We start from the raw sequence: 26,615 nt of genomic DNA, 5'->3' as shown, positions 1-26,615 counted from the left end.
ACTTCCTCCTCCTCCACTAGAGGTGGCAAAACGGGCGGGCGGGTCGGGTCTGGGCGGGTCACCAGCGGGCCGGGTCGTAAACGGATTGGGTCTTTAACAGGTCGAAGTTAAACGGGTGCCAATCATATAAACCCTAACCCGCCCGTTTAATAAACGGGCGGATCACGGGTTACCCATTTAAAAAAATATATATTATTTAAAAATTTTAAAAACCCAGCACATCTCTTTTATTTATTTAAAAAATTAAAATACCAAATTTCAGCACATCTCACTCTCACGGCTGAAAGGGTATCAAGCTTCCTCACTCAGTCTCTCTCAGAGCCTCTCTCTCTCTCTCTCTCTCTCTCTCGGCTTCCTCACTTATCAGATTCAAACAAATTCAGTAAAGTAGTAAACTAAGCAAGCAAAGCCTATATGACCACGAGTCAGCTGGATACGGAGACGAAGACGGAGATGAAAATTGGGATGGAGACGACAGCGAGTCCCGAGAATGACCAGATCTATTTTGGCAGATTAGACCAGACATGAGTGGAGAACTGCGGAGTCAAAGTTTGAACTGACCTATCACCTGCGAGGCTGTGAGGTTGCGATTGAGAGAGTAAAGAGCGAGAGTCGAGGGCTTGAGAGGCGAGAGGATATGCCGTAGGAGAGGAGACTATTTGCGAGAGAGAGAGGCGAAGCCGTGGAGTCGGGATTGGGATTTTGTGGGAGAGGAAAGGATATTGTAACTGTGCAAGTCTGCAACCGGATGATGATTGATGAAGATGGCCACCCATCTCCCACGCGACGAAGCAGAAGGGACGAGGGTAGTGAAACCCAGCAGGAGGTAGCCGCGGCCACAAGGAAATTTAGGGTTTAAGGTTTATGTGTAATATATATATAGGAATAGGAGCCAAATAAACGGGTCACCCGGTCCAAACCCGGTTGATCAATGTATAAACGGGTCAACCCGTGACCCGCCCATTTATTAAATGGGTTGACTTTCTTAAACCCGAACCCGTTTAAAATGAACGGGTCCGGGTGACCCAACGGGTTATGACCCGTTTTGCCACCCCTATCCTCCACCCTCCGGCAGCTTCCCCCTTGGATGGCAAATGTTAAATATTGCAATTAAAAATGTCAATTAACGTAAAATTAATTAAATCATTAATTAAAATATTAATAATGTTATTTTAAAAACATGAATCAGGAAATATTAATTCAAAATATCTTATTATTTTTATTGGTTTTTATTAACGTTATTCAATAGTTATGTGTTATTTTTTATATATTATAAATTATTAATAATATGTTGAAAAATAATGTTACTATTTTTGAATTCAGCATTTTAAATTCATACAATACTTACAATAAAATTCAATATCCAAAAATGACACTTATTTTATTGGCATTTTTAATTAGTACTTATTTTTAAAGTACAACTAAATATTACTTATGACTTTCAATATTTATTCAATGCAACACTTTTTCGAAAAACAAGAGGATATTATTCTATAAATAGTTCTAAGCTCTAAAATGGTGAGAGTGCACATCATGTCTGAGACCATATTTTTTTATTAATTTATAAGAAAATATTCTATTGTTAATTTAAAAATTATTTTATAACTAAAAGATAATTTTTAAGGGATTTTATTGTCATCTTAAGAGGCTTAGTATTAGGGGTGAGCATAATTTGGTGAAAACCGAATTAACCGGCCGAAATTGGTCAGTTCAGTTCGAGTAAAAAACTCGGTTCGGTTGGGATTTTACAAAAATTTGGTTAATCGGTTTCAGTTCAGTTAACAACAAAAAATAATTCGGTTAACCGAATTATTAATTAATTATATTTTAAGTATAAATTATGAATATAATTATTTTTTATTATGAACATGGATATACTTGTGGAAATTAATGTTGTCGTCGAAGGGGATGACGACGCCGAGCTTGGTGTGGCTGCGGAGGAAAGTGATGGTATTCCGGCATATGGAGAGGAGGATGAGGGTCATGTTGAACTTTAGAGTCTCGGTGGCGCCCTTAGTGGTGGACCGGTGGTGACGCATAAGCCCATGACGTCGAACACCAGCCGGTGCTTGTACTGGATGAACTTCCAGATCAAGAGGGTGGCACAAACGACAAGCCACAGCAAGATCACCCACACACGCTTCCAGTTGTCCTCCACGAAGTACTGGAGCTTGCAGTAGCCTCTTCGGAGCAGGTTGGGTACTTGGGTTCCGTGGTGGGCACCAGCTTCTGACTCAGTAGCTGACTTAGTAAATGTTCGTCGCCAAGTTCGCCGACTGCCCCAGCGCTTGCAGGCTTGCAGCAATAGCATCTCCATATAACTATTCAATACCATTGCACCACAAAAATAAATAAATAAATAAAAATTATTGCACTTCAAAATAAATAAGCCTATATGATAGAGTAAATGCATTGACACAAAATTCTCTACGCTCTACCGATCTGCCCTGCAGGTCCGCAGCTCTCCATCGAACCACCTCTCGGAGTCGGCAAATCCCCTTCGGCCTCTTCGAGTCTTCGGCAGCTCGGCTCTCCAGAGTCTAGCCTCTCAGCCCTTAGCGTCTCAGCCACCAGCTCGCCGTGCAAAACCAGACCCCAGTGTCTTAGTCACCAGCCATCATTTTTATTAATAAAATTAATAAATAAGGTATTTAATTAAGTTGGATTTGATTTTTTAATTTTTTTTATAATAATCAATTTTAGAATGGGTAATTCGGTCGGGTTCGGTTCGGTTTCCTCCTCCAATTCGGTCGGTTCAGTTAATGGTATTATTTAACCAAATTTTTCGGTTAATTCGGTTAATTACCCGAATTTGGCCGAACCGACCATTTGCTCACCCCTACTTAGTATGATATTTGTAATAAAATAAGTTTGGCCAGAGAAGGGAATAGAGTAAGAGTGAAATAAGCTAAAATTTTTTTAAAAAAGATTAAAAAAATTAATAATAAATTTAATTTTATTTCATAATTATTTATCAAACATGCAATTAAGTATACTTTTCTTATGCCTCCACGGGCATGGCGCGGTGGAAAGGCATCAACACGTAAGAAGGAGTATTGGGAGTTCAATTTCAGATAGATACACTCACGGAACCAGCAATACCTGTAGATGGTGAGAATTTACTTTGTGAATCAGCGGGGACCATGGATAGTGAGAGTTCGCTCTATGAGTTAGCGGAAACCGTGGATGGTGAGAGTTTTCTGTGAGTCAGCAGGGACCGTGGATAGTAATGGAAATGTGTCCCGGGGGTCAGGTTGGCCGAACGTCCAGCTGATACACAAAAGCCGTGTTCGCATTTCAGACTTTACCTGATTAGTGAGACCTACCTGATCAGCGAGACCTAGGGGGAGGACGCTGATCCGTAAGTTTGGTGCCGCACCAGGAGGTTCGAAGGGCTTATTGATGGCTGGAGTTCCTATGTAATCAATATATATATATATTTCTTATGTTATATTTAATTTTGAGTAATAACGACTTATGTAACAATCGTCACTCTAAACTCAATATCTAATAGATTGGGTTGGGACAAGGTTATCATCAAGTTATTTGCATTAAAAGTAAAAAAACATGTTTCCTAAAATGGGTATTTTATAAGCCTTTTTTAATTTATAATTGGAATTGAGATTATATAGAAAGAAAATCTGATAGTTGAAATTAGGAGTACAATAATGTTCAATGGTACTTACAAATATACTAATATTAAATAAAATATATAAATAAATTTATTGTAATTTAGCAAACAATTATTTATAAATCGTTAATTAAAAAAAAAACAGAGGGTGCAATATTGATTGAGGGCATATTCTCATCTTAGCGCACCACCGTATACGCTCCAAGAATATTTCGAGAAGAAATCAATTCCACGAGGCGTGGCCCGTGGACCATCTTTCACGGGATTGAGATTCCAATTCCTTAGAAAAGTATTTCCGCGTGAAGAAAAAAAAATTATGAATTCCCGTTGCTTAATGGCTAGTGCACCCCGCTTTGGGAGTAGTCTTTAGTTGAAATTCAAACTACATGGTTTTTCTCTCTTCTTTTCTTACATTTTTTTGGTTGCTTTATTTCTGTATTTGTCCGTAGTATTCATCATAATCATTGCAAATTTTATAATAAAAATTAATGTGCATGCTTTTTAGCTAAAAAAGGAAGTAGACAAGTCGGTAATTTTATGATATGGGAAAGACTTTCTATGTTTTTGAGACCTGACTATTGGTAGATGTTGAAATTGTATCACATTTAAGATTCTTTTTGTGGAAAAGTTATGCAAGAGAGTCATCCTTTTACGTTGTTTATGTATCTGTTTTTTAGATATGAAACATTAGTCATCTCCTCGTTATACATTTAAAAAAGTAATTATATAAGGGATCTCGCTCTCTACGTGTTCGTGTGCTTATATTTTTTATGTTAGACATGTTTATAATTGATATTACATTCATTAATATCAAATGTGTAAACATGAGAACCCATTTTCAATATATGTATACTTTAGGAAATTGACACATGGGCATGTGGATGTGGAGGTCTCCTATATAATTTCTCAATTCAATGCTAATAAATGTGAAAGTTACTGTTATGCAATTTATATTCAAAAACCAGGCACATACACGCACGAGGGCCAGATTATCTTTCATGTTGTTTATGTGTCTGTTTTTTAGATGTGAAACAAGGAACAAGTAGATCTTGCTCTTTTTATGTTTAATGCTGATAAATGTGAAAATCATTACTACAAGTTTTACATTCAAAAAATAGGCACAAGGATACATGGAGGTGCTTGATTTTCCTTTTGTTTTTGTGTTGCAATTTGGTTTTCAAAAGAAAAAAAAATATTAAATCAATAAGTTAGGTTGAAATACATATTTTCTTTTTTTAATATAAAATTTTGGGTAAAATTATGGTTGCCTTCCTCAATAGTAAAGTAATACTAAGCTCATATTTGATTTACAAGATATCCATTTCTACAAGCATAATACAGTGATAAATTTAGAAATAATTATTCGTCCTCTAATTCTTGTTATGGATTTATAAAAAAATTTTGGACTAACATTCGTTTATGAAATGACATATATTTTTAATACAAATTATTAATTTTTTTATTATAGTATGCCTAAAAAGTACGAAACATCTCATTAATAAGAGTTAAAGAGTTACGAAAAGGCTTACTCCTATAGTTCATTTCTTCACTCCCCAAAGGAAAGATCAGGTTTGATCCTCCTCAATTAACTAATCCATGCGAAGAGAATAACCCAAGCTTTTTATACGAACCATCAAAATCTGCTAATATAGCTTAAAGTTTTTTAACTCTTGTAATAGAAGTGTCACTAGAAGAAAAATAATTAACAAATTTAAGTGTCTTATTATATTTTTTAAAAGATTATTGTTGACAAAGAGTTATTCTTGACAATTTTTCTTATTTTTTTATACTTTAAAATAATAATCAAAATAAAAACATATGATACATTAATATAATAATAACTCCGTATTTAGGAGTTTAAAATTTGATTATTTAATTTTAATTTGTGTAAATTTAGATAAAAATATATTATAAAATTAAATTATATATAATACCATGAAATTCATATTTCGAATTTAAATTTGTATAAATTTAAACAAAATTTAATTTAATTTTATATTATAAGTTAATTAAATTCACAAAAATAAAGAATAAGAATCAAACCCCAAGAATACTGTAGGGTTGCATGTACGAAAACGGTTAAAAATTTTTCAGTTCAACAGGCACAAACGGGATAGACCGCATTTTATATCAATCAAATCGTCCGACCTAAGCGAATCGACCGGACTTCCATTCGGTATTCGTTAGGAAAAAAAAAAATGCAATCAACCGAGTTCAATCGGTTCGATCGGTTTAATCGGTCGAGCCCCATTTTCGGACACATCGTACCGACCATAACGCTCTGTATACGAAACGGGGAAGAGCCGCGGGACCATTTAAACTCCTTTATATTAGGACGCAAGACTTGCGCTCGTGTCCTCAGATCTCCTCTTGCCTCTCTCTCTCTCCCTCTCTACGAACGGAGAACTATCTCTGGAGGAGCTTCGTTTCTCGATCTTCACAGCTCGAAGGTAACACTCAGATCAGATCTTGTTCCTCCTCCCATCTCTTTCTGTCCTAACCGATCTGTATTTATGATTCTTCAAATTTTGATCTCTCCGCGTTCGTCGAGCGCTTTCAATTTGCATTCTTTTCAGCTTAATTATTGCCTGCATTTCAGTTTTTTTTTTTTCGAAGTCCTATGGATCTGAGTTGTTTTAGCGATTAATCTTTGGCCTAGTTTCTTTCTTGTTGTATCTTTCGAGAATGCAAGCGATCAATGTTTTAAATTCAAAGGATTCGGTTTTTGCTTGGCGCGATTTCATTTCTGCCGACTCAAGTGACTGTGTTGAAATTTACACAGAATTTTAGCTGTTAGACTTCATATATTCGGAATTGTATTTAAACTTTAGCAATTGAGATGAACAATGATTGTGATTGATCATAATTTACTGTAAGAATCCTTAAATCGTATTTGTATTTTCTTGTTTTACAGATCCAGCAGAATTGTTTGGGTTTTCTTTTTTCTTTCTCGAAATTTTAAAATTTTGTATTACCTTTTTGTCTTCCTTTTTTCTAAGAAAAAAAAAATGGTAAGGTGGTGAAACTTTCAATTGAATTTTTTTTTATTCGATTTCCTCAGTTTTCCAACTGAAAAATTATATTTTTGGGGAGAAAATTTTACCTGACAAAACAAATGAGGCCTCTGGAAATTTGACAGTTGAATCAGAGAACTTCATTTTTGTTGGATTATTGAGTGCGTGTTGGATATCCCATGGAACTGGATGACTCCATTGCATTTGTATAGCATTGTTAGGTTCAAATTGATCATCACAAAGTGCGTCAAATAAATGGGGCCATCTCCACCACTATAACCAATTGTAGAAGCTTGAAACTTGACCAAAATGATGGTTTAAATACATATTTTTGGGAGGACAAGAGATGTATCAATTCATTTTCATAACATGTTGATCTGAACATATTATTTTCATCATTGCTTGGGTTCTAATATTCTTGTACTTTGCAGATAGTGTATTGAAATGGGAACTGTAACTGATGCTGCGAGCAAGGTATCTTTTTTATCATTTGTTCCAATCGTGCTCTAGGCTACTACTTTTTCTAGCAGTCAGCACTACATAACTCCAAATTCAGTCCTCAAACTCTGATTAACTCTCATTTTAAATAATAGACCAAATGTGAAATGCTTTCTTTCAATTCTCTCATCTGGAAAAGGCAAGGTCCTCAGGATCTCAGTAGTGCCAATTAGAAATTGAAGTTACTGAGGAATTAGTCTCTGCGTCTAGAGTGACTTGGCTGTCTGAACGAATGAGCGTTTCTAAATTTTTAACGCATTAAGTACATTTTTAATTTGAGTCAATTGATCTTCATTTTTGAATCAGTTGATCAGTTTGTAAAACTGACAACATAGTACTGTAACAAAATAGACAACTTGTCTGAATCCTTTAACAGGCCTATAGAATGTGGCTTAAGTTGTCATCAAATTTTGGAATATATAGAGAAACTTTAAGTTGTCATCAAATTTTGGAATATATAGAGGCACTTTTAGAAATTATTTTATGCAACTGTGCATATCTTGTCTTGATGTTGTCATCTTATGAATGAGCCTGATTGCAGGAAGCAAATGGAAGCTTGTCAACTGACAAGAAAGTTTCAGTTGTCTTTGTTTTGGGTGAGTGCTTTCTTTTCAATAATTTCTTTCAAATAATAAATTATTTTTTAATAATTCCTTTCTTTTTTAGTGCTGAATTAGATTATTTGGGCACCAATTAGTTTCTTCAATGCATGAACACAGTTAATTTTTTTTTTTTAAATTCCTGTTCAAGTCCCTTGTTCCTTTTTAGTGTACGGTTTCATCAAGGTTTTGGAATTTGTTTATAATGGCTTAAACTTTAAAGACTAACAATATTAATAGGAATTTTGTAATTCTTATTTTCCTAGTTTAATTGAACAGATTTTATGTTTTGTTTAGAATGACTCAAAAGTATCTCTGAATGCTTATTTGAATAATATATGACAATTTTCAATATTTTCAACTGACTAGCATGTATTTATATTGAAATGAACACAGAAACCACCTTTCATTTCTTGCGTTGTGTTGCACTTGTGTATCCCAATTGCAGAATTTTTTGTTTTTGCCATTTCTGAATCAGACCTTCAACATTTTACTTTCAAATAGTGTTTAGTGATTGGATTTAAACCTATGGAATAAACTTTTGATAATTAGATTTAAAAAAAAATAGTCAGAAAATTTTCATATAGTATCGATTAAACCAACAATTTTATTTCAATTGGTTAACTTATGTTAGCAATCCATGGCTTTATACTATAGTTATGTGTTTTTTTTATTAAAAAAAGAAAAGAAAAAAAGAAACTGAATTCTGTGCTCATGTTTTATCCCTTACCGCATTAGAAGAGAAAATGATTTTTTTTCCTAATAAGGAGTTCAAGTAAGGATTTTATAGACATGATGTTCACCATTGTGTCACCAATGTGCTGCTTGTTTTATGAGAAATGAGAATTATCTTGTCAGCATGTCTGAAATTTTGTCCATCACCCCATTCTGCATTCCATCTTTGTGTCCATGTTGCAAAGGGCAGGTGTTTTTCTGACCATTTGAGTGAGTGAGGGTGTGTGTGTGTTCAAGGGGCTTTTTTTATTTGTTGATTCTTTTAATTGAGCAGGTGGTCCTGGCAGTGGAAAAGGCACCCAATGTGCAAACATTGTTCAGCATTTTGGATTCACCCATCTCAGTGCTGGTGATCTTCTCCGAGCAGAAATTAAATCTGGCTCTGAAAATGGGTATGGTCTCTACTGGTGGTGCTATTTGAGCTTCCTTTTTGCAGAGGTTCTTTTTTTTTTGGGCCAGAAACTGTCTTGATTTACAATAGCAAAAGATTTGCAATATTAGTTAATTTGGGGCTATATGGTTTTGTTGCTTGATTGTTGCTTTTTAGCCAGTATCCAGTATTGGATTCCTAAGTAGATTTCTTTTCTATGCCTGTTGCATGTGGGCATCAATTTAAGAGTGAAGTCTAGAAGTTATTTGAATTACTGGTTGATGAAGGATGTCCACCAATGCTATTCAAGCTCACCACCCACAGAAGTTCTTTTTTCGGTCTGAAATTGATTTGATATATAACAAATGACCCACGATATTCTTTGTATCCTAGCATTATATATGGTCATGCTGTTGAGTCAATCACTTTTTAGCTAGGATCAGATATTGGACTCTGTTAAATGCATTGTCTTCTTTGCTGTTGCATGTGGACATTGAAATATTGAATAATTGTAGCAGCACTATGTTTTTTGATGTTTGGGTTCTGATTTCTTGTTCATAGTTTGAGAGTGGATTCTATTTGTAGTAATAAAACTTTTAAAATGATAATTACTCTGAAACACCTTAACTTAGTTAATTCCCTAACATTTTACAGAACCATGATTCAGAACATGATTAAGGAGGGGAAGATTGTTCCTTCAGAGGTGACAATTAAGCTTCTACAACGAGCTATACAGGAAAGCGGGAATGACAAATTTCTTATTGATGGATTTCCTCGTAATGAAGAAAATCGTGCAGCTTTTGAGGCTGTTGTAAGCCCTCTACAAAACCCTCTCTATAGAGTGAAATACTAGCAATTTGGTTGGAATAGACACACACACACACATATATATATATATTTTAAAACATGGATGTTAAAATTGCAATGCAATGCAGATAGCTGGATAATATCCCCCACTTTGCCCAAATGATCCAAATCCCATATAAAATTGCAAACTTCAAGGATTGCAAGTAGATTGTTGTTAGGATAGGTGTGCAGTGTGCTAGGATTAAATTTATATTCATGATTTTTTTTTTCTTCAAGTCTAAACTGCTTTAACTATAAACTTGGTGTTTGTCTTGTGTACAATTTGTAAGTTGGAGCCCCAGGTGGTCATTTTGTTCATCGTTCAACAAAGTTATCAACTTGTAATTGATTTTTCGTTAATTTTTTTGTTTAATGGGTCATTTGTATGTTGATATTAAACTTGAGGATGAAGATATGATGAAGGACTGAACCCTTGAATGTTTCAAGAAATTTAGGCATCATGCTATAGAGGACGATGATTATTTTAATGTTGACTTGTTGGAGATATTGATGATGATCTCAATAATACCAATGTAGTAAATTTGGACTAGGCTTGGATGATGACGTCAATTTGGTCGGTAGAGCATCTTTCTCTTTTTTGAAATTTTGTGTTCATGAGTATTTTTGCTGGTTAACTGATTTGTATTAAAGTTAATTTATTTCATTTCACTGTTAGGTTGATTCAATTGAACTGAAAGGAATTTAGCCAGTCAACCTTGATCTCCTTGACATACATTGTGCAAGGGCTTTACTGACAATCGTGATTAAAATGTCTCATTTACTTCATATTTTCGTTGTAGCAAAAAGTTTTGGATATGCCCTTTCATCAACTGCAGGAATGTCTGTTGATTTTGCAGACTAAAATTTGTACCAGAATTTGTCTTCATTTTTCTTATTGTTATACCTTTTCACTATTAAGTTGGACTAGTCAAGCTTTATTTTCAAATCTAACTGGGATGTTGCAATTCAAACCTTGATCTTCTTGACATACATTGAACGTGGGCTTTACTATACCTTGATCAAATTGTCTCATTTAACTTGATATTTTTCTTGTAGCAACAAATTCTGGATGCCCTTCGATTAACTGCTCAAACGTATGATGATTTTGCAGACTAAAATTGTGCCAGAGTTTGTCTTGTTTTTTGACTGCTCTGAAGAGGAGATGGAGAGGCGCCTTTTGAATAGAAACCAGGTCAGAAACAAGCGAATTAGTTTTTTACCCCTAGATTTCTTATTTTATTTTGGTTTCTTTTAATGTTACTTCTATCTAAACTTTTATCTTAATTTATATTTTAATCTTTTTTTCCTCTGGCTAACAAAGGGAAGAGATGATGATAACATTGAAACAATAAGGAAGCGATTTAAGGTTTTTATGGAATCTAGTCTTCCCGTGATTGAATATTATAATGCTAAAGGAAAAGTTCGAAAGGTATGTTTTTTCTTAAAGTCTGTTCTTTCTTGGTCGATTTTTACCCACACTACCTTTGATTATGTGGTTTTCTCCTTCAGATTGATGCTGGGAAGCCTGTTGAAGAGGTTTTTGAGGCAGTAAAAACCGTCTTCACTTCAACAACTGAGAAGGTAAAGAGCCATAGCAATGATTCATGGAATTATAATAGGCTCCGATTTCGACATATATTGAAAATAGGAATAAAATTTCGTCAATGCTGTTGTATGGGCGGTGCATTGTCTTGAGTTTGCTGTTATTTTGCTTTTATGTATTAGTATGTAAATAAATACCATATTTTGTGTGATGGGGATTTATTAGCATCCTATTTTCTGTAAACTTCACTTGAAAATTTGGATAAAAAGTAAAGAGTCTTCATTAAGATAAAAATCACCTATCTTCTCCTCAAAACTTGCATACCATTCAAAGTGTTTGTTCCTACACTCGGTGAGTAACAGGGCAATGTTTTGTTCATTGACTTAAGGCAATCTTGTTTTTCATTGCTAATTTGCTTCTTTGCCATCACCAATCCAACATAGTAGAAAAAATTTAAGTTTTCCAAATAATATAATAATGACACATTTTGTTAAACAGTCTGGACATTTTTTGTTGGATAGATGCCTTGTTTAAAGTTTTTACCCCCTTTTTACCTCTCTCTCTCTATTGCGCGCGCGCACACACACACAGAGCGTTGCCAAACTATTTATCTTTTAAAAAGATTAATGGAAAAGTTCAAGGAAAATAAGAGGGACTTGTATATGGTTTTTATTGACCTAGAGAAAATCTATGATAGAGTACCTAGGGAAGTTCTTTGGTAGGTTTTAGAAAGAAGGGAGTATATAGTAGATATAATAAAGTCATTAAGGATATGTATGATAAAATGATGACTAACATTAGGATTGCAAGAGAGTCTAGAGAATTTCCAATCACAATAGGTGTATATCAATGTTTTACTTTGAGCCCTTATCTTTTTGCTTTAGTGGTTAATGAACTTACTAGGAATCTAAAACGAGATCCCTTGGTGTATGTTGTTTGTAGCTGATATTGTCTTGATTGATGAAAGTAGGAGTGGAGTAGAATCTATGTTAGAACTTTGTAGAACAACTTTAGAGTGTAAATATTTGAGGATTAAGTGGAAATAAGACAAAACATATGAAATGTAATTTCAATAACATAAGGGGGAATATTGGAGATAAGATTAAATTTGATAATCGAGAAACTAATAGCACTAGTAGATTTTGGTATCTGGAATTTATTATGCAAACGGAAGGAAAACTTGAAGAGGATGTAACACATAGAGTTAAATCAGGTTAAGTAAAATGAAGGAGTACTTCGAGAATGTTGTATGATTGTAGAGCACTGTCAAAATTAAGAAGGAAAGTTCCATAAGGTGTGCTTATTATTAGAATGTTGGACAATTAAGAGACATGCCCAAAATTAAAATTTGTCAAAATGCAAATTTTTTAGGTGGATGAGTGGTATAACATTAAAAGACAAATTGAGGAATGAACATATTTGCAATAGACTAGGCATAGCACCGGCAGAAAACAAGATAAGGGAGGGGCGGATTAGAAGGTTTTGGGCATTTGAAATGCAAGTCAAGCAACACACTTGTGAGGAGGAGTGAGTTGTTGTTTCTAATATTAAAATGAGCAAGGGTAGAACTAAAATAACTTGGAACGAGATAATGAGGAAGGACTTAATAATTCTTAAATTAGCAGAGGAAAATGCCCTTGATCGGGTGAATTGGCAGAAAGGATTCATGTAGCCAACTCCGCCTAGTGGGACTTAAGGTTTGCCGCTGTTGTTGTCCCAAAAAATTACAAAAACTGCCACCTTATTTTTTAATTTTCCAAAATTGTATACGAAGTTTAGAAAACAGTTTACTAGTTATGTAGCTCAAGGAATTTTTGAGGATTTCCTGGAATATTAGATGACAATTCTTGATACCCACATTTGGTTCATTCGTGGAATCCTACATGGTGGGCATCTCTAGAACCATTGTGCCCACAAAACTCTATTTTTTGTGATCCAGATTTCCATGAAATGGCATCCTATTCGCAGGCACGGGATTGCTAGGCATGTGATTCCTTTTGAACGAAACTAGGCATGTGATTCTTGTTGAACCAAACACCCAGTTAGTGTTTTCTAAAATTTTTAGTAAACATTGGAAGATTGGAAAAACAAAGTGGCATTTTTTTTATTCATAAAATTCAAATGGAAAATGGAAACAAGTTTTTTTGCAAATGAAAAAGTGCCATTAAGTTCTTGAATTTGTTACTTCAGGAGCTGATTTGCACATTGGGAATTTTGGGATAGTTGTGGCCTACTTGTGAAGAAATAATAAATTTAACTTTTGAAAAATGACGTGTCTAAAATAATTTGGAAATTTGAATGTCATGAAATATCAGTTGTTTTTGTGATTGCACAGATTTTCCTGTAGTTGACATGAATGTGTGGTGCTTACAGGCTGCTGCCTAGGTGTAGCTTGGATCTCAGACATATATTATTAAGGTATGACCTTGTCAGGTACCTAATATTATATATTTATTGTGGTTACATCATGATGTTAATAATCTGAGCCTAGCCTTGAACTGATTCTGGTTTCGAAGAATTTAATGAGATTATAACCTGATCATATCTTTGAAATTTAATATCTTTATCCGTAAACAATTTTTTTTTTTTAAATTGTAAATGATATTTGAAGAATATAAAATTGTTGAAAATTCAGTGTCTAAATTCTCTAACCTTATGCTTGATAGCTAGGAATTCAGGTCTTGGATTTAGATTTTGTGTAGATTTGGTCAAAATGTAATATAAAGTTGTGTTCAAATCCACACAAATCCAAATGGAAGGCCTGAAGTTTATGCTCCGCCGTAATGTGTCTCATTCTCTTTTTACATGCAATTAACCATTTCCATTGCTTACAATTAAGTTCCTACATTATCAATTTCTCATTTTTTTGCTAACTTACCCAAAAAGTTATCAATTTTTGTCACATCATATATAGAACTATTTAAATATGTAGACTGAGTTCCAGCAGACATTGAACTAAGAGTTATCTCCTCTCTTTTAGAAGCTGACAATAGCCATAAAACAGGGTTCATATATGACATAATTGAGCCTTTTGAATGATGAAAATAGGATTTTGATGCCAAGGCCTCTGACCAACTGCATAGTGTTTAATATGCTATTAAACAAACTCTTTTTATGTATCTAGACATCAATTCCTTAAGATTCATTACTGTTAAAACCAAGGATTGTACTGTAGATTGGAAAAGTTGTCATACTTGGAATGATTACTCACATATGAATATTGGCAATTTTTTTTTTTTTCTTTCATTCTATTGGAGGTTACACTCGGGTCTTAGCTGCACAATGGGGGGGTCATCTCCTATCCTTGCCTCTTTCCCAAGATTCAAACCTAAGAGCTTAAACATGAAAATCCCAATTTTAAATCCTAGGATGTCCCAACCTTCTCCGCTTGTTAGTAGCCATTTCAAATTTCAAAGCAGTTTGTGCAACTGATTTTCTGGTCCTTTTCTTTTTCTCAAAATTTCCTAAAATTCCCTAAATTAGCCCCCATTTTACATCCATAACCAACAAAGCTAGGGGAAAATTTTGTGAAAACAATTCACCCAAAAAAAAAACTTTCCACTCACAGTTCAGCATCAAAATTTTCTCCCCACCCAGAGATTGTCTGCCAAGGTTAGTCATAGATGAAGAGTAACAGGTATGTATAATTATATATACAAGAGGTAGTTAGCAGGAAGAGTGAGATGAAATGTGTGTAAGAAGTGCATATTGAACTATGAATAATTCACTGGCAACAAAGATTTGAGCTATAAAGCTCTACTTCTCTTGACAAATTTAATTGCTCTTCTAAAACTATTCTTTTCTAAGCATGTTCTCATGGAAAAAAGACTTAGGTGACATATATTCACATTGCTTTTACACACGGCTACATTTTATTGGATGAGGGGACATGCCCCCATGGCGTCAAAATTCTTCTGTGTGGCCATATTTTGCCTGTCCTCATCATTATCGTCAACAGCAGCTGCATTATCTAATGCATGATAGTATTATGTTTTTCTTTTTCAGGTGCTGATGTGGTCAGCTGCGTATTATTGTTCTTCAGTGAGCGGTGGTTTTTGACATAGCACACTTCGTTACTTCTATGATAGAATGAATATAGGTTATGTGATGAGGAGGTTTAAGCCTCTATGCTTTTACTATTACAACACAACAGGATGTAATAACAATATGAACAACTATGTTTAGAAAATAATGCTATTTTTTATTGTTATTTATTTGTTATGGTCAATCTAGAATTTATGCTTTGTTGAGGTGATGTTGATGTTCATGGAATCTTGAAGAAGCTTTCAATTTAGAATATTTCACTTTCGCATTGTTATGTTAAAAGAAGGGTTTGTGGAATCTCGAAGAAGCTTTCAATTTAGAATATTTCACTTCGCATTGTTATGTTAAAAGAAGGGTTCTCAGCATGATATCAAGTTAACTTGAATAGTCTTGCTTTGCTCTGAAGATATGGAAATGGAATCAAAATGTTGAAAAGGATGGAATTGGATCGTCTTTGGGTGGAGGGAATCAAGTTCCCGTTCCGGAGCAATATCGCATAGGGCAAAAGTGTGCCTTTTAACTTTCCTCATCCCATTTCAGTTAGCATGCCTGGTTTGGATGCTTTCTTAATCAGTACTCTGGACAGTAATCTAATTTTAATTCTTCAAATTACTCAATAACACTGAGCAGAGTAACCATTCTGATTTTTCTAGTTGGATTTCGATTCATTTGATTTCAATTTCATATAAACAAATCTTGCCTAATGCGAAAGATGAATTAATAATATTTGAATATGAAATAAAAGAAATGAAATCCCTTCCTGCGGAATTAGTACACTTAATTTTTCATTTTGATTACTTTTTGGAGTTTGATTTTGTTCAATGGTGTGCTAATTACTTTGGAGCCTATATGAGACCCCATCCAAAGTATTTAACATCCTGTTTGGTAGAAAAGAAATGGGAAGGTGGGGGAGAGGGGGAAGTGAAATTTTCATTCTCTTGTTTAGAGTTTTTTTTACTAAAAAAAAATAATAATAAGAAGAAATGAATCCCATGGAGAATATAACAACATGGAATTTAGAAACCTGAGATACATAAGCCAAATTCAATCATGCTTACTGCCCATGCAAGCATTTAGCAACAGAAAGATGCTCTTGAATATGATGTGCATTATCAATTTTTACACAAAAATGATCCCATTCTCCTTAATGGCATCAAGAACAATCCCAAGCTTACCCTCAATCCGTTCATTTTTCCTAGGCTCATATGACATTGCAAACACATCAGCTTCCTTCGATCGCTCTGCTATCAGCTTTCCTACAACTCGACAAGCATCGTGATCTGTGAGTGACGGCATTGAGTACCTCAAATCCTTGGCATTCGTGGTAGCTACTGAGATTACTTTACTGGTTGGCCGGTGCATCACTTTTGCTATGATAAACCGCCTTGAGAAGAAAACATCCAGCAGAAATGGCCTCATATACATATCCGTCCTCTGTTTCCATGATTTCCTGTTAGGTCTTTTTGCAGCTTCACTTCGAGATCTCCGAGTCCATGCAGCTTGAACAACAAAAGAACCCTATACCAAATGCAGAAATCTATAAGCTGAGAAAGTAATAATCCTTAAAAGTTGCTATCAACAAAGGAATAATTATTGTTTGGTACATGATTGATATGAAAAAAAGCTTCTCATACCCTCCAACCAACAAAGGAATAGTCAGGGTCTGTTTTTTTCGCACACTAAGAAAACAAATAGGTAGATATCACAAACGTGAATTGGTTAACGGCAGAAGAAAACCCCAGTGACACAACTTTCATCGGAGCAGGCATCAAACAACAAACTTGATTTTGTGATTTCCAGTGGCCTATCTGAAACTTTTCTTCTTAAAATAAAGAAAAACGTTAGGCAAATAGAATGAATAACTCAAAACTGAGTACTTTATTTTCAACCTTAAAGCAGGTGTCCATAGAATTTTCCAATAAGAAAGCAACAAGTTTCACTCAGGGATCAGTTCAACCAATAAATAATTTTTCTTTTATGCATAGGTAAAAGAAATCTGTAATTAACAAAAAATTACAACAAAATTTGCTATTCATTGAGAGTTCCTTCTAGGTAAATACTAAGCAAATAAATAGTGCCAAATAGCAAGTACAAATAAAGATGTTATAGAAAATATGGCTGCTTGGCTCATCATCCTCTACATGCCCTACTCCAACAGGCACTGTGCAGGATGGAGGCAATCCTCAAACTAATAGAGGTGTTGCTTTAATCCAAACAAGGCTCTCTTCCATGCGGGAGGTCATAAAATTTGGAAAACAAGCCTAATCTCTGAGACCATGCTGCAGGTCATCACCCTCCCTAATGGCTGTGCTGTTCTAAACATAAGGAGAAAGATTGGAAAAAAAGAAACCATTAGTAATACTCTCCTTCATGCTGAATAATATGAAGAAGGTGGTTGTCTAAAACATAAACTATGCTGCAACAATTGCTTGGTCCAAAATAGTTTCCAAACATAGCATTCATTGAAGAACCATTGTGTTTTGTACTACATGTTGCATCTTGCTTCTCCTCAACTAGACACAAAATTGAAATGGAGATACATTCCATATGTAAATCATCTTCTCAGCCTGAAACTCCTATAACTTGACAGCCGCCCATATGTAGCAGATACAGCAAAGAACACAAATGCTAATTAAGAAAGATATTGTAGGCATTCATAAACCCATTCCTTGTAGAGGGACACGTTTCAAAATATGAGGGCTTCTGGGGTTTCACATAACCCTAGCAGCGACCTATAAATTGTCTCATTGGCTTCTCAAAAAGGGGCTTTGAACTTGGAGAGACGCATTAACTAGAGAAAATTGTAGCTTTTGCTTCTCACCACTCTATAAATCATGCTAACACTACGACATGTGTTGTAGAAGCAGTTAGAGAATTCCATCTCAAGCTGATTTAGACTCATCTTCATATGAGTCAAATGCACTGCCTCAAAAGTTCAGATAAATTGTTTGACAAGGTCACCATGGGCGCCAACATTCTTGTAGGTTCGACGAAATGGGAAACATGTTATTTAGGGTTGTCTTCCTCATCAAATTAATAAGCCTTTGAACATTGATACTCATCTAGCATCCCCATATTATTGATGTGCTTTTTTCGTATAGCTTTGAATACAGAGAAGAGCTGTAGGAGGGACCACCTTTTGAAGCTCAGGTTCTGTTTATTATTGTAGTTGTTGCCTGTTGGATAGACAACGAGGCACCTAGGTAGGGTGGTTCTTATAAGATGTCTCTAGGACTTCATTTTTCTCTCCTTTAGTTCTATCTAACGCTAAAAGTAAACCAGGAGAGCATGCATGATCTTGGCTCAACTCAACATTGTTTTATACTTCTAACTTGTTTATAAGTGAGGCAATTTAAAGATCTTTATCTTTGATTGCTTGGTCAGAAGTACGATCTTCCTCACCATTTCTACGATCTTCTTATCTATGGTGGCAATGCACGTCAACATTATGAGCATGGCGTCAATGGGTAATCAATAAAGCAGACAAAATCTCTTCCCTAGGCATCCAGGCAATGATTCAAAAAATGAGCTATTGGAAGAATAGCAGTTTGTTATAAGGATTGAGCTTTTGCCCCCAATTTTAGGGTGTTTTGAGATCAGTAATACCTTCATATTTGACATTTTCTCTGTGAGGAGATCAAGCAGCATTGTAGGTTAAGGAACTTGCAGGCCATGAATCATTGGTTTCTAGTGAGTGACCGGACCCTCAAAAGTAGGGTGTTGGTGGATCTAATATTACCACTTGCAGCTTTGGAAGCCACAAGAGTAGTGGCAGCACTCTTATTGGCCTGACCTTTCGCGAGAACCATTGGATTTGATGGTGCAGAATTGAGAATTTGATGTAAAGGAGAACAGTATGAGAGGCAAAGATGGCCCTCAGACATGCTAGAAATTTGTAACTGCATATTTCACATCTTTGAAAGTAACAAGAAAAACTGAGACAAATATTCAATTTCTACATTAAATAAAATGGTAGATACAATCTCTATGTATTCTTCAAAATTAAAAAAAAAAATCTCTAATTCAATCTCATTAATATATTTGCTAATTTGAGTGCTCAAAGAGCATATTCTCAAACAAGATGGTGATACATCTTCTAGATGATGATTTGATGATCAACCAAAAGATGTATTTGTATTTGATCTTCGTGGGCCAAGCTTAATCACAAAGGAGAGAGATATGAGCAAAGGGCAAATTGCAGAAAATTGGTAGGAGACTTAATGCCTTTTGATCCAGTTGATCTTCAAGCAGCATAGGCAACTTTAGTTTGAGAGAGTTTTCAAAGAGTGATGGTTCGAGTTTTCTCCATTGGTTATTTCTAGGTTCAAAGCCCATTAGCCAATGAGAGAATATATAAAGCAGCGCTAGGATTATGTGAAACCCTAGAAGCTCTCATGACTCTCTCTATACAAGGCACGGGCTTATGAACTAGCTAACCATATTTTAATAGCTAAGCCCGTATTTTGATGTTGAGCCCAAAAGACCTTTTTCCTTAGTGAGACCTAATTTACCTATTTTATCTGTTGGGTCCATTAATAATTAGCTAAAAAATATTTGTTTTAAGTAGTTAAATTCAGCATTGACATTTTTTCAATGCCTACAGATATAACAAAAAATGTCAAAGATCAACAACACATCTTTGGAAATTTCAGACTCACAATGCCATATTAGCTCACATATCAAAATAATTATTGGTTTAGTTAAACCAGAAGGTTGAAACTTGGAGTTCACAATCCAACATCCTTCATAAGTAAAACCTTCTAAATCAAATATTCAAAATGGTCAGATTGGCAAGGTCATCTACACGCACTTCAAATAAAAAAGTGTGTATGGGGTCTAAAATGCTTCATTAGAAAAATGAATCTTTATTGTCCAAATTACGGACTGAATATTCTATCCCAAATAAGTCAACCCATGGACGTACAATCTTGTCACAAGGCAAGCTTGTTCAGGGCATTGCCTATGGTTGCTTGTCTTGTGTGCATGGGATGGGTAACCATCATCTAAATAGTAGTACAGGTTTTATTCTTTGAGTAGGATAATGCCTTAGTCAGAAAAGGGAGGTATGATTCCTCAATTAGTTCAATATTCCCTAATGGCAGAGCTAGAATGGCATAGAAAGCTCTTTGGGCGAGGGTGAGTGTTCATCCTTCATGCTAAAACTGATTAGCTATTATAAATATGTTTGTTAGATTACCACTTTACCTCAAAGCTTAAGCTGTTAGGTTGTGGCCCAACAATGTATATCAAGCTTTAACACTCCCCTGCACATGCAGCTCGACAACACGTGGAGATATAAAGGCACGATAATATCGCTCATTATAGGGAATGCAATAATTTTTTAAATGTCGCACAATAAACGTGGGCAACAAGAATAGAACCCTAAGACCTCCTAGTAACAAACTCTAATATCATGTTAGATTACCACTTTACCTAAAATCTTAAACTATTAGGTTGTGGACCAACAATGTATATCAAACTTTAACAGTGTTTAGCTTACTTGTCTCCCTCACTAAACACACGTTGCCTACAAGGGTATAAATAATGCACTAAGTTGCTTTACAGTTTACTGTGTGAGTTGGTGTGACTCTCGTTTATTTTCATGTTTGCTTACTACCTCCGCTTTGCTTTCATTTGATGGCTGTGAATTTGTTCATGAGGTGAAACCATGGTATACTTTCAATTAACTAGTTAAGCTAATGTTCTATAACTAGTGCCACATGGCCCTTCACATGGTGTAAATTTTTCGGCTTGGGACATTCCATTTATTATTACTACTTAAGTCCCACTAGGTATGCTCAATCATATGAATTTTTTTCCACCATTATGCTCAATCTAGGGCATTATCTTCTAAGAGAGCTGCAAAATATAAGGAAAAATTCTAAAGTTATTGAAATATCATGGGTAGACAAAGGTCGTCAATTAATCAAACCCAATTTCCATTCATGACCTCTTTTCACAAGTTGAACCTAGATTTACTACCAACCATCAATTTCTAGTTTTGTTTTCAAAAAACTAAAATTTAATATTAAATTGGATCTGAATTTCAACATACTCAATATAACACAAGCTTGAATAAAAAGCAATCTGCAAACTAGTTAACTTCTGGATGAACTATATTGCAAGCCATTGTCATAACATCCCAATCAACAACCTTCACATAATCAAACTTACTTATTAGGACAAGGAACAAATCATCATTGCTGATATTGGTAATATATGGACTAATAATAAACAAAGCTGTCTTAAATACTAAATAAATGACACCACTTCATATAAACATAATCAGTATAATTCTACTTGAATCCAGAACTGGATAATTGGGTTTAAATTCTGATCATATTTCCACAAATCAAATATTCAAATCAGTGTTTAAAAGGCAAAATGTGCAGCTAGGTGTTTTAACCTTAATGAGGACTCAAGGGCCCAAGGCTACAAAGAAATCCCACTGAGATTTTTTTTTTTTAACATAAAAAAATTAATTAATTAAAATTTAGAAAATCATGAAGTTAAAAAAAAAAAAAAGTTAAAAAACAATTTGTCAACTACTTGTTGGTCATCTAAGCATAATCTTATGTTCATCACTCAACTAAACTATGCCAAGCAATTATCATAACATTACAAAGCTCAAATGTGTCCACAATTCAAGATATAACTCTCAATTGTTATGGAGAGATTAAGGTAAGATTTTGGGAATTTACTCAGATTAGAACTTTCCTTAATCTTTTCATATAAACATCTGACTAAATTTTGATGGCCCTAGTTTACTAACAAAATCTAACGTAAAAATAAAAAATGCGTATGCCTCAACCTAAAAAGAGCAGAAAATGCATATTTTTCACAAATGAGTAAGCATTGATATATTATGCATTCCCCTTTCAAGACTTTGGTAGTTTAAACTGGCCCCAAGGTGTTTTAGGCATGTCTTGCCTTGAGGTGAGCCTCACAGCAAGCTTGATCGCACCTTTTAAAACATTGGTTCAAACTGGTCTGACCAGCATGCTCCTTCTACACGACTTGGAAACAATTTGAATTGTGAAATCCCAAAATAAGGTCGACAACTGTTAAACCAAATCGGGCATTCTTTTCCAAATGGCAAATTAGATTTTCTCATTTCAATTGATTCAGTTCATGCACATGCAATTCTAACATTAAAAGTACATTAGTGCAACATTGCTGTCAAGTGTACCCCTTTTTCAATAGCAGACGGGTCGCAACCTTACGATGTGAAAATGTTTGTAACATTCTAGACATAAAACCAAGGGAATGGGGTTTATCCAAAGAGACTTGATAACCCGAATCTAATTGCAAACAAACCCAAGGAAGAAAATTAGAATTTGGGGAGGGGGGGGGGGGGGGTGGGTGGGGGTTGGGCGTTGGGAATTTACAATTGCATACCTTGTCTGTTTTTGGATTACAAGCGGGGGTGATTGAGCCGACGGAGATATGAGCTGGATGGGAAAACGAACGTAAGAAGCCCATGAAAGAGACATCTGGGTTTAGTCTTTGCAAGTCTGGAAGGGGAGTACAAAGGGAGAAGAATGACGAGTCTGACTGCAACGCACGGCCAGGCTGGAGGAATTCGAGATGAGAGAGAACATAACGATCTAGAGCACGAAGGCGACAAATTAAACTTGCCACCCAAGAGGATTGTGCGCACGGCCGATTCAGAAATCAGAACGAGTGGTTAAACATCTGTAATTTTTTTTAAAAAAAAAACGAAAATTAAATTAGGAAAAGGAATTTAATTTACCAAACCGACTGAACCACTCTATATCAACCGATAACCGACCAAGGCTTCGCTCTGAGTAGATAATGATAGTACGCCTGCCATCAAGCAGGAGACGAAGAAGAACGTGTGAGAATGATGGAGGAGTGGTGACATTGACAAGATTATGAAGAAGAAGAAGAAGAACCTGCTGCGACTGAAGAAGAAAAAAACCGCGGGACGTTGATTGAAACAGAAGAGGGCAAGTGGGAATTGCTGAAATGTAGCGACTGAAAAAGGAGGAGAAGAAAACCTGCAACGAGTGAAGAGAAGTCAGGTGCCTTCAATTGGGGAGAGGCAGTGAATCGAAGAGAAGTAAATTTTAAAAATTTAAGAAGAAGAAAAGTAAGGGAGGAGGATGAGGGGCCGCGCGTACGCCGTTGAAGCAAAAGTCGCACGGCAACCGGAGGCCTCACCGTATCCGTAAAAGATATGGTCTAGGGCGAGGAGGCGAGGGAGAGGAGGGACAGGAGCGGCGCGAGCCTTTTTAGCAAAATAATTCATTTTAACATGAACTAACGTCTTGAAAACACGATTTCACGAGAATTCGTTTCTGCGAACCCCATTTTAATTATCTATATGTATATTCCACACTTTTGGGCAAGCTCATAAAAAAAATTAAAAAAAATAGAGTGAGAGAGAGAGAGAGAGAAGAAGAAGAAGAAGAAGAAGAAGATTGCTCCCATGGATAAAAATTCATTTTTGAAAAAAAAAAGAAAAAAAAAGTAGAAGACCAATCCAATTTAAGAAGAAGAGTGAGTGGATAGTTTTGCTTTTCTTTTCTATTTCCATAGTTTTGATCTTCTTTTCAATTTCCTTTGTTTTCTTTGTTTAGAGGTTCAAACATAAGTCCAAAGGTGAAAAAATAAATAAATAAAAATTACACACATAAGTTTTAATTGTGCTATCCACGCTACACAATCATAAAAAAAATACATGAAATGGAAGAAGAATTGAATCAAATAAAATAAATTTGGTTGGTAACTTAGTACATAATACAAATAATAATATCCTCTAAGCATGAATGAAATAAAAAAGAGTTCACATATAAGTAAGGCTTCAAAAAAAAAAATCAATGAATATAGGGCTTAGACATGTAATACCGCTAAGATGCACAAGGGTCCAGTGAACCTAAATATGAGAATACATAATACTTTAAAAAAAATAATAATAACAAATAAGTAAATCACTTATGAAAAGAGAAAAGAAAAGGACACATGGCAAGTCATGGGAATCCAGATGCACTTAAGAGACTTATTGGTTGACATGTGTAGATTTCAAAAGACTAAAGGGCAAAACAATAAAAGTAGCTAGAAATTAGGTCCATGTAGGACCAACACTATCCTTAGGGTTAATTTCACCCTTCTAATATAATACAAATTGTTATATACAACATACTGTTTAGCATCGGAGAGAGACCAGTTGAGTAGTTTTTTGAGAGAAATAGGGAACACTAAGGACTCAAAAACACTTACGTCTATGGGTCTTGGGCCAACCTGTATATAAACAACTCATATTCTACTACTTTTTTTAAATGGAACAACCACTCACAATTGGAATTCTCAACAATCTCCCTAACATGGTGCATCGTGCCAATGATTTTCTTGAACAAAAATGGTCTCCCTTATGGGAATAATCCCAATTTCCACAGCTCTCAAGTGTGGGTTCTTACAATGGGTCCTTAGTTGCATCAGAGTTGTATGTCCAAGTGCCTCCAAACAATCGACCTCTCAGTCTTGAAACCCTATCGGATCCATCCTAGCTAGATGATCCTTAGTTAGCCACGTCACACACTTGGTCCTCCAACTGTTAGCACGTTCAAGGAGTATTGTTACGTTAGAATTTTACGATGTGTGTCCTCACATAGAGTTATGACCATGCCAGCTGGATTACCACTTGTTGTACCACAGGAAAACCATGAGGTGGGTGATAGGCCGTGAAGTGGAACACTAGCTTGACCCAGTGTTGGGTGGTCTTGGGTCTTCTCTACCCCAAAAGTAAGCTCATGGGGTGAGGCTTTCCCTCGCACTTAATAACTGACCACCAGCCCCTTCCACAACCGATGTGGGATAAACCCCAACAATCTCCCCCTCACACATCGGGCTCTAAACCCCTAATGAATTGGGCTCCAAATCGGTAGCACCACAACCCAACATCCCGAGGAGAAACCATGGGCTCTGATACCAGTTGTTAGGGATCTAGGAACAATAATCACACACACAAGAAAAAGAAGCACACAAAATAAGAACATCAGATTTACGTGGCTCAGTTTAATTTGACCTATGTCCACGGAGTACACCGAATTTACTATAACATGAGAGAAAAACAAGAGGAGGCACACACACCCTACTAAACTCTCTTCTCACCTTCAGCACAATTCTCACACACTCCTCGCACACTCACTTGCTTGCACTTTTTACACAACACAAATGCTCTTATTTATAGATACATAAGATAGATAGAGAAAGGAAAGGAGTTATTACATTTTGATGGGATAATGAGCACGCGGGCATTATCATTCCAGCGCATGAAATCTAGCTCCTTTCTGACTCTCATCCTCATTTGCAGTTCATCATCATCAAGACCATTGAGTCTCATATTTATTTCTCCGTTTCCATATTTGCTTAAAAGCATCCACCCTCAAAATGCAACAACCATTCATATACGACATGCATTCAACTATCGGGAGTCATGAACAACAGCAATTTGTAGAGAAAAAAATATCTAGCATGTAGCAATTATTCAAAGGCATTTACAAATAAAGTTGATTAAATGTAGTCAAAATCCTAAAGGGCAAAGTAGTAAAAGTGAGTTGGAATTGAACTCGTGTAGGTGCTACCCCTTAATTAGGGTAGATTTTGCCCCTTTGCCCCTTTTTTACAATGCAAAAAGGCTAAATAAGGATGACTCCCAAGATACAACAACCCTTCTAATTGTGTTCATTCACCAACCAATAGACAAGAATAACAGTGATTTGCGGACAAAAAATATCTATCCTATAGCAATTTCTAAAAAATGGTCATGCAATAAAGCTGATTAAACACACTCAAAGGACAAGAATTGTAAATATGAGCAGGAATCAAGCCCACAGAGGAGGGGTCCCCTTACGTGCGATGTTAGTATGCATCACACTCTTTCATATATCATTTCCGTGTTTGTCTTTCTAGAAATGAATGGCCTGAATCTCATCTCGTGTGCCCATGGGGGAGTCTACTGTTCAATTATTTACAAGGGCCTAAAGAATATTCCCACATAAAAGGAGCTTTCAAACTTCATAAATAATCTCAATGTCAAACAAGCCACTTACTAATTAAGAAAACAGATAAAACTACATTTGAAAGCATGGATTTTAAGGTTTGGATTACAATCTATGTGGACTTAGACAAAATGTAATACAAAATTCTATTAAATTTTGTTCAAAGTCCACAAATTCATGATTCGAAATTCATTCTCCCAAACATTACCTAAGATTGTATTTATGAGTATGCATTTTGAAGTTTGGATTTAAAATTGTGTGAATTTGGATAAAATACACTACAAAATTGTATCAAATTTCTTCCAAATTCG

At 35.3% G+C, this 26,615-nt stretch overlaps 2 protein-coding genes across 3 annotated transcripts; one reads left to right on the top strand and one right to left on the bottom strand.

The window, feature by feature from the left end:
- Positions 1-5,892: 5,892 nt before the first annotated feature.
- Positions 5,893-15,450, top strand: LOC131165329 (UMP-CMP kinase 3). 2 transcript variants are annotated; one of them, XM_058123007.1, is made up of 10 exons: positions 5,893-6,081; positions 7,077-7,119; positions 7,685-7,739; positions 8,752-8,869; positions 9,502-9,658; positions 10,805-10,885; positions 11,015-11,122; positions 11,203-11,274; positions 13,610-13,654; positions 15,242-15,450. In XM_058123007.1, the coding sequence occupies exons 2-9, from the start codon at positions 7,090-7,092 to the stop codon at positions 13,619-13,621; spliced, it is 633 nt and encodes a 210-aa protein (XP_057978990.1). In that variant the 5' UTR covers positions 5,893-6,081; positions 7,077-7,089; the 3' UTR covers positions 13,622-13,654; positions 15,242-15,450. The 2 variants fall into 2 exon arrangements, with proteins under 2 accessions (XP_057978990.1, XP_057978989.1); XM_058123006.1 differs by lacking the exons at positions 13,610-13,654; positions 15,242-15,450 and having other exon boundaries at positions 5,927-6,081; positions 11,203-11,530.
- Positions 15,451-16,273: 823 nt separating this feature from the next.
- On the bottom strand, positions 16,274-23,304 carry LOC131165328 (uncharacterized). The gene is made up of 4 exons (XM_058123005.1): positions 23,197-23,304; positions 23,034-23,107; positions 22,679-22,852; positions 16,274-16,798 (listed from the first exon to the last, which is right to left on the bottom strand). The coding sequence occupies exons 3-4, from the start codon at positions 22,760-22,762 to the stop codon at positions 16,400-16,402; spliced, it is 483 nt and encodes a 160-aa protein (XP_057978988.1). The 5' UTR covers positions 22,763-22,852; positions 23,034-23,107; positions 23,197-23,304; the 3' UTR covers positions 16,274-16,399.
- Positions 23,305-26,615: the final 3,311 nt, after the last annotated feature.

Source organism: Malania oleifera, chromosome 10 (genome assembly GCF_029873635.1).
Source record: "Malania oleifera isolate guangnan ecotype guangnan chromosome 10, ASM2987363v1, whole genome shotgun sequence".
Lineage (NCBI taxonomy): Eukaryota > Viridiplantae > Streptophyta > Magnoliopsida > Santalales > Ximeniaceae > Malania > Malania oleifera.
The sequence above is the reverse complement of the archived record's forward strand: the minus strand, read 5'-3'. Positions and strand labels throughout refer to the sequence as shown.